We start from the raw sequence: 15,987 nt of genomic DNA, 5'->3' as shown, positions 1-15,987 counted from the left end.
GGCGAACCTCAAAGTTTTTATTTCTTCTCCATGGATTTTAATACCTACTCCGAATTTTTCTTTTGTTTCCTTTACTGCTTGCTCAATATACAGATTGAATAACATCGGGGAGAGGCTACAACGCGTTGCTACAACCCTGTCTTACTCCCTTCCCAACAACTGCTTCCCTTTCGATTGTTGATTCATGTCCGCATTAGAACCTACTATTATAGAGAAATCTTTGGCCTGTTTTATTTCACTTATGATAATTCTTTTTATTCGTTCAGGTAGAAGCCCTATTATTTCATTGATGAAGAAAGATAACTTGCATGTCTCTGCCCAGGATTTCCATATCGTTCAATGTGCTCTGCCAGAAAAGGATAAAACTCGGCTATAAGTTCAAGAGACATCATAAACTGACCAATATGTAATGAACGGAATCTTTCAACGTGTCCACGTAGGGGAAGTCTACGGCTTCTTCACTACTGCAAACACCCTTTTCAACACACTGCACCAGTACATTTCCTCTTGTCTCAACATATGACTCTAAATGGTTATCTATTGTTCCAAGTGACTTTTTTTCTTTTTAAGAGTGATAACTCAGAATTTTTGTAGTCAAGTGAATTCCCACGATGAGATAAAATATTAGTAATATTTTTCCAATTTGCAGTACCATTAATAGCAATCGCCGTCTTACCTCCCAACAATTTACATTGTGCACAAAAAAAAAAAAACATCACAGGTGCTACAGGAGTATACTAGAAAATCACGCAAAATTGATTCACCATTTAAAAGTTAACGGTAAAAAAACATTTTGGCCCAAATATCTGGTTTCATCGCCTATTGATCTTCTTGACTTAGAAAAATCACCGTTACCATTTTGATTAATGCCACGTTGTAAGAAAATGTCGATTGTTGATTCATTGACACACCATTCTGCAGGATCATCATTAACGAGGTTATTTCTTTTTGTAATGTCTGACTCGACACTTAGTTTTTCGTGAAATTAGGAACAATTTGCTTTTCTTCATTTTAACTTTTGTTTCGTCTGTATTTACTTCTTTTACAACAGCTGCAGTGTCAGAAATATTATCCGTACTATTTGAACTCGAAATCGAACCAGCATCATTTTCTACGAAAAATTTATCTACTCTGCCAAGCGTTTTTAGAACATTGTCTTCTCGTTCTCGCCTTTCCTTCGATAATTTCCGAAATGACGCCCCCACTTAATTGTGCACATTTGCTTTTTTCACTGTTATTCATGTTAAGGCACTTCCAAAATTGTCAACAAACTGTCAAAACAAAAGAAAAAAACTGTAAAAGGAAAGAAAGAAAGCTGTATCCAGTTCCAATCGTACTACGCCGCACATGAGCACAAAGCTTTTATACTTTTAACACGGCACACGAGCACAAAGATTTTTTTCCATTAAACATGGAGCGATGAACTGACCAACTCGCATTACTCGACGTAACTGTGCTATGAAAGAACGACAATGCAGAAAAATTTAATTTCACTGTCGCTTGTTTCTCTGTTGTCAGTGAACAGTAGAAGTACACCTGCCGGCTGGAATTCGTCTCGTAAAGAAAACGGGACAGTCCTTTTTGGCTTCTGTTTCCCGTGTCGCCGGAATTTTACCTGGAACGCAAAAATGTTCTCTATATTCTTGACACTGCCTTTCTAATTTAAAAAGCAAAATATTTTTGCAATTTCTTGCAGTGGGGTGTGCTGGATCGACTCTTATCCCACTTATTCTTACAACATTTTAGCAGTTTCTGTGCGCAGAGAAGACAGACTACAAAGATTAAGTAGTCTTGTTGGCAGTTGACGTGGTGTGTTGTCATTTGTGTGAACACTGCTGTTATGTCTACACGCAAATGCTCATTTTGTTCCAACATAAAATAAAAATAACCTTTCCTCGAAGAAACAAAGCTTGGTTAAGAAGTTTATCATAACATTTGCAATGTCACGTACTATTCGATTGTACAGAGTGGGAACTTTGACATCGTGCAGGCTGCAGCATAATAAATGAGACAAACGAAAGCCGGTTTCTTCTTCTTTTTTCGCCAAAAAAGTAACTAAGTAAATAAATAAATAAAATTAAACTGTTGTGAAGTGTATTTCACACATTAATAGATATTCTGTTTATGTTCTTTTCGTATAAACATGTGTAAATGTAAAACATTCCCAGTATCAACATGTTCTGTTAAACGCGTATCATTAAATCAAAGCTCAGATATTGAAGACCACAGAGCTTTCACGTTAATTACAGTAATTGAGGGTTGACTTGATACTTCCCCGTAATTTCTACAAGAAATTTAAGTAGAGTCGGGTTTTACATACTGAGACCCACACATGTCACAGTATTTAAGAAACTGCTTATTAGTTTATCACAACTTTTCAGTGGTCCCGGTATTTTCACGGGGAAAATATGGTGGGGTTAAGTAGAAGCCTACAACATTCTCGGAATAATAACGTTTCAAACACTGTATTGTACATTGCTGTCCTGACAGCTTACTTTAAAATATTTTGAACAATCATGAAGATGATTCCAGACAGAAACCCAATGTTAAATTTCCATTCAGTCACCAAGTAAACTATGTATATTTCCAAGCTTGAATTGTCGAATTTTGTTCTTAAGGCTCATTTAAACTAGCAAGTTGTTTAACAATATTAAAATTTTTTGTCGTTTGTAAGCGCAGTTATCCGCCACTGGTGACGTTATAAACGAACTGGTCTCTTGTTGAGAGAAATGTGTTCGTCACCAGTGTGAGAATGTTGAGAAATAAATATGTAAACATGAAGTATAAAGATGTAGACTATTAATAAAGTTTATTTTATTTAGAAAGCTTTAAGAGTTCTCACATAAAAATTCGGAGGTATTACTTTTCAGCACGCCCTCGCAGTTTGGTGCAAGAACAAATAAAAAACCTGAATTTCTGGTGATCTTTGTTAACAATGTGAACCTAATAATACTGTATTGTGGGGTAAGTTCGTAGTAATGTACGGCAGTGTCATGGGCGTCCCCAGAAATTTATCCATGGGGATTGGGGGAAGGAGGCGGGGCAATACTCTAAAATTTGGATTTTTGATATAAATGAATTGGGTAGTTTCGAGACCACTAATGCTACAAGAACTAAATTTTATAACGGACACAAAAAAACTTATTATATGCCAAAGCACTGGTGGTTAGGTATCCGCTCACTTCTAGAAATGAGTGAGAATTCTGCAGTGAATAAGAACTCTATACTCCATATTCTGGAGCAGGAAGTGCCTGTTAAGGGGGGAGAGGGGGCAAAGGGGAGAGGGCCCTTGCGGGCACCTATGAGCAGTGCAACGTAATACGTAAATAGACCTTATGCGCTTATTTTTAAGGAAACAGAATTACCTCAAAAGGTCTCTTCGCACCTTCGAAAATGGAAACAGTTTTATATCACTGCTCCGTATTTTCCAGTGCTTGAGAAGTACTCCACAATCATGTGCGCACAGTCTTAAAAAGCGTTGTCGTACTTATTCAGTTGTAAACTGCTAGGTGTCCATTTAATTATCATTTCATTTCTAGCAAAGCTGCATGGTCATCCACGGTAACTGTTCTTTCGGAAATAGATATTACCGTCATATATAGTTAAAATATGGCTTCCCGGCCATTGACCTTCTTGTGCGAACGCACACGCTATGCCCGAACTCGTACGGGACTTGGTAGATTAATCTGCCACGAGTAATGAGTATGAAGGGCAAACATCTATTAGGCGCACTACGAATGTAGTGGTGTGGACATGTTGGGAATGTGGATCTCACGGGGAGCGTGCAAGGGATAAGTCCCTGCAGACGCACTATCCTCTGTGCCCGCGGTGGCTCAGATGGATAGGGCGTCTGCCATGTAAGCAGGAGATCCCGGGTTCGAGTCCCGGTCGGGGCACACATTTTCAACATGTCCCCAATGAAGTACATCAACGCCTGTTTGCAGCTAGGGTGTCCATTTAATTATCATTTCATTTCTAGCAAAGCTGCATGGTCATCCACGGTAACTGTTCTTTCGGGAACAGATACTACCGTCATATATATAAACTGCTTGTTGTTAATTTTTCCCCGAAAAGCTGGGCAGGGCCCCAGACAGTGTGGTCCCCGTAACACACGATATACTGTATGAATAAACCAGCCCAATTATCATTTCATTTCTAGCAAAGCTGCATGGTCATCCACGGTAACTGTTCTTTCGGGAACAGATACTACCGTCATATACACTCCTGGAAATGGAAAAAAGAACACATTGACACCTGTGTGTCAGACCCACCATACTTGCTCCGGACACTGCGAGAGGGCTGTACAAGCCATGATCACACGCACGGCACAGCGGACACACCAGGAACCGCGGTGTTGGCCGTCGAATGGCGCTAGCTGCGCAGCATTTGTGCACCGCCGCCGTCAGTGTCAGCCAGTTTGCCGTGGCATACGGAGCTCCGTCGCAGTCTTTAACACTGGTAGCATGCCGCGACAGCGTGGACGTGAACCGTATGTGCAGTTGACGGACTTTGAGCGAGGGCGTATAGTGGGCATGCGGGAGGCCGGGTGGACGTACCGCCGAATTGCTCAACACGTGGGGCGTGAGGTCTCCACAGTACATCGATGTTGTCGCCAGTGGTCGGCGGAAGGTGCACGTGCCCGTCGACCTGGGACCGGACCGCAGCGACGCACAGATGCACGCCAAGACCGTAGGATCCTACGCAGTGCCGTAGGGGACCGCACCGCCACTTCCCAGCAAATTAGGGACACTGTTGCTCCTGGGGTATCGGCGAGGACCATTCGCAACCGTCTCCATGAAGCTGGGCTACGGTCCCGCACACCGTTAGGCCGTCTTCCGCTCACGCCCCAACATCGTGCAGCCCGCCTCCAGTGGTGTCGCGACAGGCGTGAATGGAGGGACGAATGGAGACGTGTCGTCTTCAGCGATGAGAGTCGCTTCTGCCTTGGTGCCAATGATGGTCGTATGCGTGTTTGGCGCCGTGCAGGTGAGCGCCACAATCAGGACTGCATACGACCGAGGCACACAGGGCCAACACCCGGCATCATGGTGTGGGGAGCGATCTCTTACACTGGCCGTACACCACTGGTGATCGTCGAGGGGACACTGAATAGTGCACGGTACATCCAAACCGTCATCGAACCCATCGTTCTACCATTCCTAGACCGGCAAGGGAACTTGCTGTTCCAACAGGACAATGCACGTCCGCATGTATCCCGTGCCACCCAACGTGCTCTAGAAGGTGTAAGTCAACTACCCTGGCCAGCAAGATCTCCGGATCTGTCCCCCATTGAGCATGTTTGGGACTGGATGAAGCGTCGTCTCACGCGGTCTGCACGTCCAGCACGAACGCTGGTCCAACTGAGGCGCCAGGTGGAAATGGCATGGCAAGCCGTTCCACAGGACTACATCCAGCATCTCTACGATCGTCTCCATGGGAGAATAGCAGCCTGCATTGCTGCGAAAGGTGGATATACACTGTACTAGTGCCGACATTGTGCATGCTCTGTTGCCTGTGTCTATGTGCCTGTGGTTCTGTCAGTGTGATCATGTGATGTATCTGACCCCAGGAATGTGTCAATAAAGTTTCCCCTTCCTGGGACAATGAATTCACGGTGTTCTTATTTCAATTTCCAGGAGTGTATATAAACTGCTAGTTGTTAATTTTTCCCCGAAAAGCTGGGCAGGGCCCCAGACAGTGTGGTCCCCGTAACACACGATATACTGTATGAATAAACCAGCCCTAAGCATCTGGCGAAAGCTGTATGGGAAGGCATATCCCTATCGCTAGACTTGTGTGTTTTGTGAACTCTCGGAGCGCCATCACAAATAGACGATTACAGTTTTATAAATTAAAATGTGGAATAATAGTTAGAGTATCATTTCGTACATTGTTTAAAAAATCAACGTTTAACGTCGCACAATCTCCAGAGTGTATCATAGCTTAGGGTTACTACCATCCGTCCGCCAAAAGGAGAACACGTCCTCTTTGTATTTTGGTTGTGTCGGCAAGCATTTTTAAATTTCGTAAAATTTCTGGCATTTTGCCCTATATGAATTTCATATTTAAATTGTTCCGATTGATTTTTATTAGTTTTATTTAATTTCGCTCCTTTCACGAACATACTCTCTGATTAATAATAAATAATTTCAATTTCGAGCGCTTATGATCTTATACGTAGGAATCCTTGAAGCATGAAAGAAACGTCTCCAAGCGGTACGTAATTAACGCCAATGACCGGGTTCAGTATTGGACAGGTGGAGTCAATATGAGTAAGAAGAAAAATGTTATTGTCAGCTTTCCTTCTATTGGCTATTATTCTCAGTAAATAACAGATTTCTCGATCAAAAATGCAGAAACACATTAGCAATGATCACTAAACTCTGTACCTATTGCGATGAAATTTTTATATGAAACTTCCTGCCAGATTAAGTCTGTGTGCCCGACCGAGACTCGACTCGGGACCTTTGCCTTTCGCGGGCAAGTGCTCTACCATCTGAGCTACCGAAGCACGACTCACGCCCGGTCCTCAGCTTTACTTCTGCCAGTATCTCGTCTCCTACCTTCCAAACTTTACAGAAGCTCTCCTGCGAACCTTGCAGATCTAGCACTCCTGAAAGAAAGGATACTGCGGAGACATGGCTTAGCCACAGCCTGGGGGATGTTTCCAGAATGAGATTTTCACTCTGCAGCGGAGTGTGCGCTGATATGAAACTTCCTGGCAGATTAAGACTGTGTGCCCGACCGAGACTCGAACTCGGGACCTTTGCCTTTCGCGGGCAAGTGCTCTAGCATCTGAGCTACCGAAGCACGAATCACGCCCGGTCCTCACAGCTTTACTTCTGCCAGTATCTCGTCTCCTACCTTCCAAACTTTACAGAAGCTCTCCTGCGAACCTTGCAGATCTAGCACTCCTGAAAGAAAGGATACTGCGGAGACATGGCTTAGCCACAGCCTGGGGGATGTTTCCAGAATGAGATTTTCACTCTGCAGCGGAGTGTGCGCTGATATGAAACTTCCGATTAAAACTGTGTGCCCGACCGAGACTTGAACTCGGGACCTTTGTCTTTCGCGGGCAAGTGCTCTGAGCTGCCGAAGCACGACTCACGCCCGGTCCTCACAGCTTTACTTCTGCCAGTATCTCGTCTCCTACCTTCCAAACTTTACAGAAGCTCTCCTGCGAACCTTGCAGAACTAGCACTACTGTGAGTTGGTGTCCTCATTTCATGACAAAGACTTCCGTCCTGCGCTTCAGTTACATCAATCACTGAGTGTAAACAGTTGCTTGATGACCTTGGGCACCACTTAATCGACGTCATGTTTCTCAATAACGATGAATTTTGCAGGATGATAAACCATACCTAATTGGGCTACGATTTTCGTGGATTACAGATTGTATTGAAGAAAGATAAATAAAAAAGCTACCAGTCAGATGTGTTGGACGAACTACATTCACTTAAACCATGACCAGTATCGAAAAAATTCTTATCCATCTCCTCGACATTCGATGTGAGTGTTTCATGCGTTTGGCGCCCATTTTAGTGGCAGAAGGCGCTCTGTTCGCATATCAACATGAATAATTTAACCGTCTAGACACGAATAGGGAATTTTTTAAGATGATCATTAGTTAAGGGAATGAAGTTCAAAAGACGCATGCGAATTATTCTTTTCAATACGATCTGTATTTCTGAACTGTTACGGAGTTGCTTCGTACGCTATAATTTCTTTCCACATTGCCTTTAAGAGTATCTCGCCAAATGATTTCATACAGACCGACAGCTATTCTCCATAAACCAACATGAAGTATTTGGCAGAGAGTAATTTTCACTGTATAATTGCATTGGAGTTCTTCCTTGTTATTTGCTGATGAGGGCTGGCGTTGGCCTGATTGTTTCGTTCTAAGCAATTCTACAATGAAGCGCGAAAGAAACTGGTATAGGCATGCGTTTTCAAATACAGAGATGTGTAAACAGGTAGAATATGGCGCTGCGATCGGCAACTCTATATAAAACAAGTGTCTGGCGCAGTTGTTAGGTCGGTTACTGCTGCTACAATGACAGGTTATCAAGATTTAAGTAAGTTTGAACGTAGTGTCATAGTCGGCGCACGAGCGATGGGACACAGCATCTCCGAGATAGCGATGAGTGGGGATTTTCCCAGATGACCATTTCACAACTGTATCGTGAATATCAGGAATCTGGTAAAACATCAAATCTACGACATCGCTGCGGCCGGAAAAACATCCTGCAAGAACGGGACCAACGACGACAGAAGAGAACCGTTCAACGTGACAGAAGTGCAACCCTTCCGCAAATTGCTGCAGATTTCAGTGCTGGGGCGTCAACAAGTGTCAGCGTGATAACCATTTGACGAAACATCATCGATACGGGCTTTCAAGAGCCGAAGGCCCATTCGTCTAGCCTTGATGACTGTACGGCACAAAGCTTTACGTCTCGCCTGGGCCCTTCAACACCGACATTGGACTGTTGATGACTGGAAACATGTTGCCTCGTCAGACGAGTCTAGTTTCAAATTGTATCGAGCGGACGGATGTGTACGAGTATGGAGACAACCTCATTAATCCATGGGCCCTGCATCTCAGACGGGGACTGTTCAAGGTGGTGGAGGCTCTGTAAAGGTGTGGGGCGTATGCAGTTGGAGTGATGTGAGACTCCTGATACGTCTAGATACGACTCTGACAGGTAACACGTACGTAAGCATCCTGTCTGATCACCTGCATTCATTCATGTCCAGTGTGCATTCTGACAGACTTGGGCAATTCCAGCAGGATAATGCGACATCCCACACGTCCAGAATTGCTACAGAGTGGCTTCAGGAACATCCTTCTGAGTTTAAACACTTCCGCTGCCCACCAAACTCCCCAGATGTTGAACATTATTGCGCATATCTGGGATGCCTTGCAACGTGCTGTTCAGAAGAAATCTCCACCCTCTAGTACTCTTACCGAATTATGGAGAGCCCTGCAGGATTGATGGTGTCAGTTCTCTCCAGCACTACTTCAGACATTAGTCGAGTCCATGCAACGTTTTGTTGCGGCACTTCTGCGTGCTCGCAGGAGCCCTACATGATATTTGGCAGGAGTATCAGTTTCTTTGGCTCTTTAGTGCAGTAGCCTAATTTTAATTTCACTGCGTATTATGTTCGCACATAGCGCCCTGAAAAACTGGATTTGGAATTTTCTAAATAGCTTTTTGTAAGTTATTGTCAGTCTTCGAGCGTCTGCTGGCTGAGATGTCTGCAAGACAAAATCAAGACTGTCACCACTGTAGTCACTGTCCAGCCTCCTTCGAATATGATGTGTAGCGTTGCCCCTATCCCACACCTATAAAACCATATTCCATTTAAAAAAAAAAACACAAAAGATTTATGACACTTCCTCCGCATAAGTGTATCAAAAGGTCAAAGGCTGCCATTTGATTTACTGTCCACATTTATGTTTTACATGGTCTCCCCAAATCACTTAAGAGATGGTTCCAATGAATATGGGACATGGCCTATTTCGTTGGCATTCTTTTCAGTCTTCAGTGACATATTCGTCCACGAGACTTTAAACTCTTATCTTCCTTCCCTCGTCTTTCACTGCCCATACGTCTAAGCTATTTGTATGGAATGTTCATTTCAGTTGTCAGTTATTAATCTTGTTTACGTTTTAGGTTGGGTGAAGTGGTATCAGTTATGTAGCAGAGCAATTACGGCTAGAATATCTACTGGAGGATGCCGCCTCTGTAACTTTTGCAAACGAGCCCTCAATCCTACGGGACTTGGCTTACGTTAGAGCCAAATACACATTTATGGCAAGAATCATTTCCGAATTACAATGCTGAGAGAGGCCTATCTACGAGAACTATAGTCTGAATGTTTGAAACTGTTTTTTTTATCCGGCATTTATTAAATTACATATTATACTCATTCCAGCATATGGTTATATGTATTTTATGCTGTATTTTTATCTTGGACGAACTAGAAATGTTTGGGATCAGTTTGAACACTAAAGTAGTGTATTGTTTGTCGTGTTGTGCAACTGTGCGTGTTTTCATTTTCCTTGTTTTTAATGAATAATAATATGCTCACTTGTATACGGTGTATCTTACATTGTGTTTGGTTTCTCTGCATAATACTTTTTAAAGTCTATTTTAGAATTTATATAGGCTAAGTGAAGTGCTGAAAGAGCCTCTTTTAGGCTCCTAAACTGCACTTTATACGAGATAAAACTTAGTAGTTAACTTATGTGTATCTGACGGTGTTTCCAAGTGCACGCGCAACGATAAAAGGCCAACTTAGTCGCGAGTACGAAGTGTTACCCTCGCAGATGCGGTCTAGCGAGGAGACGAAGTAGTCGTCGCAGACAATGGCGAGCCCCAGGAAGGTGTAGACGGCGACGATGATGTGCAGGATGAGGCCGCCGTCCTTGCGCGCGGCAGGCCCCATCAGCGGCCGCGGGAACTGCTGGATGGCCGGCGGCGTGCAGTTCCGCGCGCGCGCGCGCCGCGGCGCCACCGTCGTCGTCGCCGGCACGGTCGCCTTGCCCGTCGTCGTGGGCGCAGGGGCCGTCGCCTTTGTCGCCACGTCCGAGTGCGTCAGTGGCGGCGCCGGTTGCGTCGTGAGCTGCAACACAGTAAACGAGGCAATGAACAGAGTTCTCAAACATCAGGGAAGGGTCGTAAGAATAATAACCAAAACGAGTAAACGAGTTCATTGTAAAGATCTGTCCAAATCACTAACGATTTTGTTGTTGTGGTCTTCAGTCCTGAGACTGGTTTGATGCAGCTCTCCATGCTACTCTATCCTGTGCAAGCTTCTTCATCTCCCAGTACCTACTGCAGCCTACATCCTTCTGAATCTGCTTAGTGTATTCATCTCTTGGTCTCCCTCTACGATTTTTACCCTCCACGCTGCCCTCCAACACTAAATTGGTGATCCCTCGATGTCTCAGAACATGTCCTACCAACCGATCCCTTCTTCTCGTCGAGTTGTGCCACAAGCTCCTCTTCTCCCCAATTCTATTCAATGTCTCTTCATTAGTTATGTGATCTACCCATCTAATCTTCAGCATTCTTCTGTAGCACCACATTTCGAAAGATTCTATTCTCTTCCTGTCTTAACTATTTATTGTCCACGTTTCACTTCCATACATGGCTGCACTCCATACAAATACTTTCAGAAACGACTTCCTGACATTTAAATCTATACTCGATGTTAACAAATTTTTCTTCTTCAGAAACGCTTTCCTTGCCATTGCCAGTCTACATTTTATATCCTCTCTACTTCGACCATCATCAGTTATTTTGCTCCCCAAATAGCAAAACACCTTTGTTACTTTAAGTATCTCATTTCCTAATCTAATTCCTTCAGCATCACCTGACTTAATTCGACTACATTCCATTATCCTCGTTTTGCTTTTGTTGATGTTTATCTTATACCCTCCATTCAACTGCTCTACCAGGTTCTTTGCTGTCTCTGACAGAATTACAATGTCATTGGCGAACCTCAAAGTTTTTTTTTTCTCCATGGATTTTAATTCCTACTCCAAATTTTTCTTTTGTTTCCTTTACTGCTTGCTCAATATACAGATTGAATAACATCGGGGATAAGGGTACATTTACCAATGAATTGTACGGATCAAATATAACTTTCGTAATTACTGCTCAAAAAACTAACTTATCTAAAAAAGACGTAAAAAGAACATGTTAAGCAAGATATTCTATGTAGTGAAGATTACTTAAATAAGACCGAGTAGGAGTTTGGCAAAAAATGACACAAATAAATAACAGCAACAATAAAAAATTTATCTTTTTGCTTAACACTTTCACAGTATTTTTTCCCTTCTTATTTTTCTTCCCTTCTGTATTTTTTTCTTTTTTTCCTTTTCTGGAAAACCTTACCCTAAAACTATGCAATGTTTAATACAAAAAATTTATCCTCTCGATGAGCTCAATATCTTACTTACTACAGTGTTTTTCAAGCTAGCAAATGGGAAGATGTGATACACAAAATGAGAACCAAACATCGTCGCTATGGTTCTGACGTCAGACGACAGTGTGTGTTGCGTCACTTTGTGAAACAGTGTGTGTATAATCAATAGTGAGTACTGTGTACAGTTACTGGGACTGGGAAACGAACAGAGTAGCACTAGCCTTTTGTATTATTAATGCTTCTTTGTAAAAAAGTGTATTACACTAGGGATAAACTGAAAGAAGTGGCGCTGTTTTAAACAGATTGGTCACGTATTCTAGAATGTGGAGGCTTTATCGGGTTATCCTGTATTAAGTTTTCCGTGGTTTCCCTAAATTATTTCAGGCAAATGACGAGATGGTTCCCACTAATAAGGCCACAGCCGACTACTTGTTCCCAGACATTTAAGTATGTAAATAAGTATATATACTGTATGAAACACGTTATTTTTGTTGTTCTTCAACTGTAATACCAAGATATGTTTCATATCTTTGTAAAAGTTATCTATAATAAAGCTACCGCTATTGAAAATAGCATTGCATTTCTAACGGCCTCGTCGTCTACGGGCCGTTAGGTGTGTCTCGAATGGTCAGAATTACTGAGTACTACAGTTTACCGTTTTACTGAAGTTCTTCCTAGCCTATTCAGTAAAATTTTGTTATAATATTGTGTAATATTTAGTCTGGTTTGAAACGTTGGAAGATCAAGACGTTGTTACTGTGCTGACTACTCTGCTTTGTTGTAAGTGGAAGAAGAAAAGGTGGATGAAAATTTGGTATAAGGAGCGTCAAAAATTCTCTCAAGAAATCGTGTATTGACAGCTGAGGTTGACCGACATAAATAATTTTTTTAAATATTTTTTTCCACACAGCCACATGAGCATTTCAAAAAGACTTCACCAGTTTCGACCAGTTTGTTCTTCAGACAAAAGACATATGCCGCATGCGGTTGCCGGAAAAAAAACCAAGTCACAATCACTTCGTTTCTAAAGCGGTGTGCAATTTTTTTCCAAAGATGAATGATTTTACGCGATACCATTGTGCTCACTGAGCGCCGTCATCTGCAGGAAAACTCTTCTCCTCGAAACATCGAAATGTTGGTTCTCTACGTATTTCGTCAGTGCCTGCGTCATTTCCCTTGTCTATTATTCGTTTAACATTCTGCAATTCGCTCTTAAACGATGAAATTTTTTAAAAAGATTTTTCCTATCTGCTGTAGGGTATTTCTCTTTCTATGTAATGAGCAACACGTATCTGTCTTAATTCTGTTTGTCTTTCATCCGCTCTAAGAACCTACAATGGCGGCAATGTTTCCACATTTCGATGCAATCTGATATGAATGATCTCTCTTCTTGTTCAGAACTCGTTTCAATAAGATAACATGGTAGTGAACATAAAGAACAACAGAGACTATACTTCAACGAAATACATATGAGCCCGGCAAGCATATTGTCAATGCTGCCCACTGACGGCACAATATTTCTTAGCTCACGGAACGTACAAACAAAGTTTTTGATCTACTTAATATTATTCTGGGACCTTTCGATTTAAACCACACATCCCGATGTCTAGGGCAATGAGTCCCAATCTGAGGGTGTATTGTGTATTGAACCGGGGACCTAGAAACGACAGAGAGGATTCGTCCCGCCATAGCCCTCAGTGGTTCACAACCACACAACAGGCCACAGCAGTCCACCCACCCCACCGCCGTCCCACACTGAACTGTGTGGTTCGGCTCCCAGTGGACACTCCCCCTCCCCCGCCGGGAACGTCTCATACCAGACGAGTGTAACTCCAAATGTTTGCATGGTAGAGTAATTATGTGTACGCGTACGTGGAGACAGTGTTTGTGCAGCAATCGCCGGAATAAGGGGAACCAGCCCGCATTCGCCGAGGCACTTGGAAAACCGCCTTAAAAACCATCCACAGGCTGGCCGGCACACAGGACCTCGACACTAATCCGCCGGGCAGATTTGTGCTGGGGACCGGTACGCCTTCCCGCTCGGGAAGCAGCGCGTTAGACCATGCGACTAGCCGGCTGGGCTGACCTGAGGGTAAAATTACCCCTCCGAGATGTAAAGTATAATTTTATGAGAGGTAAAACCAAAAGGATTCAATTGTGTTTCAGTCAGGAAATTAAATTATTTTTAAAAGGTAATTACTACTATTAATTCACTACAGCATGCTTGTGAGGGGGCGACCCACCCAGGGGTAAGCCGGTTCGAATTCTGGTGGTGGAAAAAATTTTCGCTGCCCATATTTGATCGGCAAGAGGAGGAGAGGTGGTGACGTAAAGTACCTGATCACCAGTCTTTGCGCCAACGTTCTTGGTTAAAATTCAAACCTCTCTGCAGTGTCTCATGAAGTAAGGACATATAACACCGTTGGTGATGGTCCGTCCGTCGGATGGGGACGTTAAGCTTGGCGCCACCACGAGGAGTAGGGCATGTGCTGGCACCGGGTTTCACGCTTTCCCTTCTCTCATCATCATCATCATCATCATCATCATAAAACACACACACACACACACACACACACACACACACACACACACACACATATATATACATATAATATTACAAATATTGTAATGGAACACGGTGTAAACACATAAGCAAGAAAAAATTATTATTAATATTCCAGAAGATATAATCTTGAGCACTTAAATTACCAATAATTACGTTTCCTTTTTAAATACTACCTTTAACACGTCACACAACGTGGCGGAGGTTACAGCTCGTGAAACGAATGTATAAACATCATCATCTTGACGTAGTCCACCCATTACACACATACTAAGCACTTTTTAGTATGCTTGTATGGCAGTAAAACTGAGACACACACATCAGATATACGTAAACACCTCACGAAAATATCTCCTCCGAACTGCAGGTACTTCTCGCAATAGACCAGAAATTACGAAATAAGGTACACTGCCAGACAAAAGGGAAAGAGTAAACGAAATGAAACTTTACGGGTTGAAAGCGATCCGATCTCACTAGAGTGATTACGAGATAGTGTCAAATTTACAAAGAACTTGGCAGTATGAGCCTACTTACGATTATGACGTTGTACCTCCTGTGGCCTGGATGCATCCACTTATCTGGTTGAGAAGAATCACATAAAGCCATAGTATCCTCTCCTGAGGCAAAATGGCCCACAGCTGTTGTAACTTGGCTTTACATTACGGATACTGTTACTGGGGCAGAGTTGATGTCGGAGCTGGTCCCACACGTGTTTTTTTGGGGACAAATAAGGAGATCTTGCTAGCCACACGAGTACCCCAAAATCATACAGACAGTCAATAGAGACACGTGCCATATATGGACGAGTATTGTCCTGTTAGAAAATGGCACAACGATACTCTGGCACGAGAGCTAACACACGAGGATGCAGGATGTCCAGGACACAGTGTTGTGACATCAGAGTCTCATTAATCATTATCAGATGTGACCTCAAGTCGGAGCCAATGGGTCCACACACCCTGATGCCAGGAGTCACGCCACAGTATCCATCCAGAACATTGAAAGAGTGGGATGTCTCGCAGGGTCAGTGTAACGCTCGCTGACGACAGTCATCTGTGGCAATAAAGAACCACTGTTTATCACGGAACACAACGTGACTCCATTCATCAGAAGTCCATCCTTTCCAATTACAGCACCACTTACCGCTACGGTCGCAGGTTCGAATCCTGCCTCGGGCATGGCTGTTTGTGATGTCCTTAGGTTAGTTAGGTTTAACTAGTTCTAAGTTCTAGGGGACTAATGACCTCAGCAGTTGAGTCCCATAGTGCTCAGAGCCATTTGAACCATTTGAACAGCACCACTTCAAATGCAGGTGTTACGGGCACGCTGTACCTGGGACGGTAATTCTCAAGTCTGGCTGCTGCTAGTCCCTGCCCATGGTGTGGGATGACACAGTATGTTGCAGGCAACCCATTACTTGTTCTCAGATGGGAGGCGCAGATGTAAAGGGGTTATCATGTGTTTGGTGCACAATATGGCGATCCTCCGTT

General features: G+C 43.2%; 1 protein-coding gene and 1 non-coding gene across 2 annotated transcripts in view; one reads left to right on the top strand and one right to left on the bottom strand.

Moving 5' to 3' along the window:
- The window catches only part of LOC126475214 (probable sodium/potassium/calcium exchanger CG1090), a 114,255-nt gene extending 103,718 nt beyond the window's left edge, over window positions 1-10,537 (bottom strand). Inside the window, exon 1 of the mRNA XM_050102873.1 lies at window positions 10,323-10,537. Within this exon, the coding sequence (XP_049958830.1) occupies window positions 10,323-10,449 (127 nt within the window). The 5' untranslated portion in view covers window positions 10,450-10,537. The remainder of the gene's footprint in view (window positions 1-10,322) is intronic.
- Window positions 3,822-3,896, top strand: Trnat-ugu (transfer RNA threonine (anticodon UGU)). Its single transcript has one exon. It is a non-coding gene; the product is annotated as a tRNA-Thr (tRNA).
- Window positions 10,538-15,987: the final 5,450 nt, after the last annotated feature.

Source organism: Schistocerca serialis, chromosome 4 (assembly GCF_023864345.2).
Source record: "Schistocerca serialis cubense isolate TAMUIC-IGC-003099 chromosome 4, iqSchSeri2.2, whole genome shotgun sequence".
NCBI classification, from domain to species: Eukaryota; Metazoa; Arthropoda; class Insecta; order Orthoptera; family Acrididae; genus Schistocerca; species Schistocerca serialis.
Note: the sequence above shows the minus strand (reverse complement) of the source record. Positions and strands in the feature narration are given on the sequence as shown.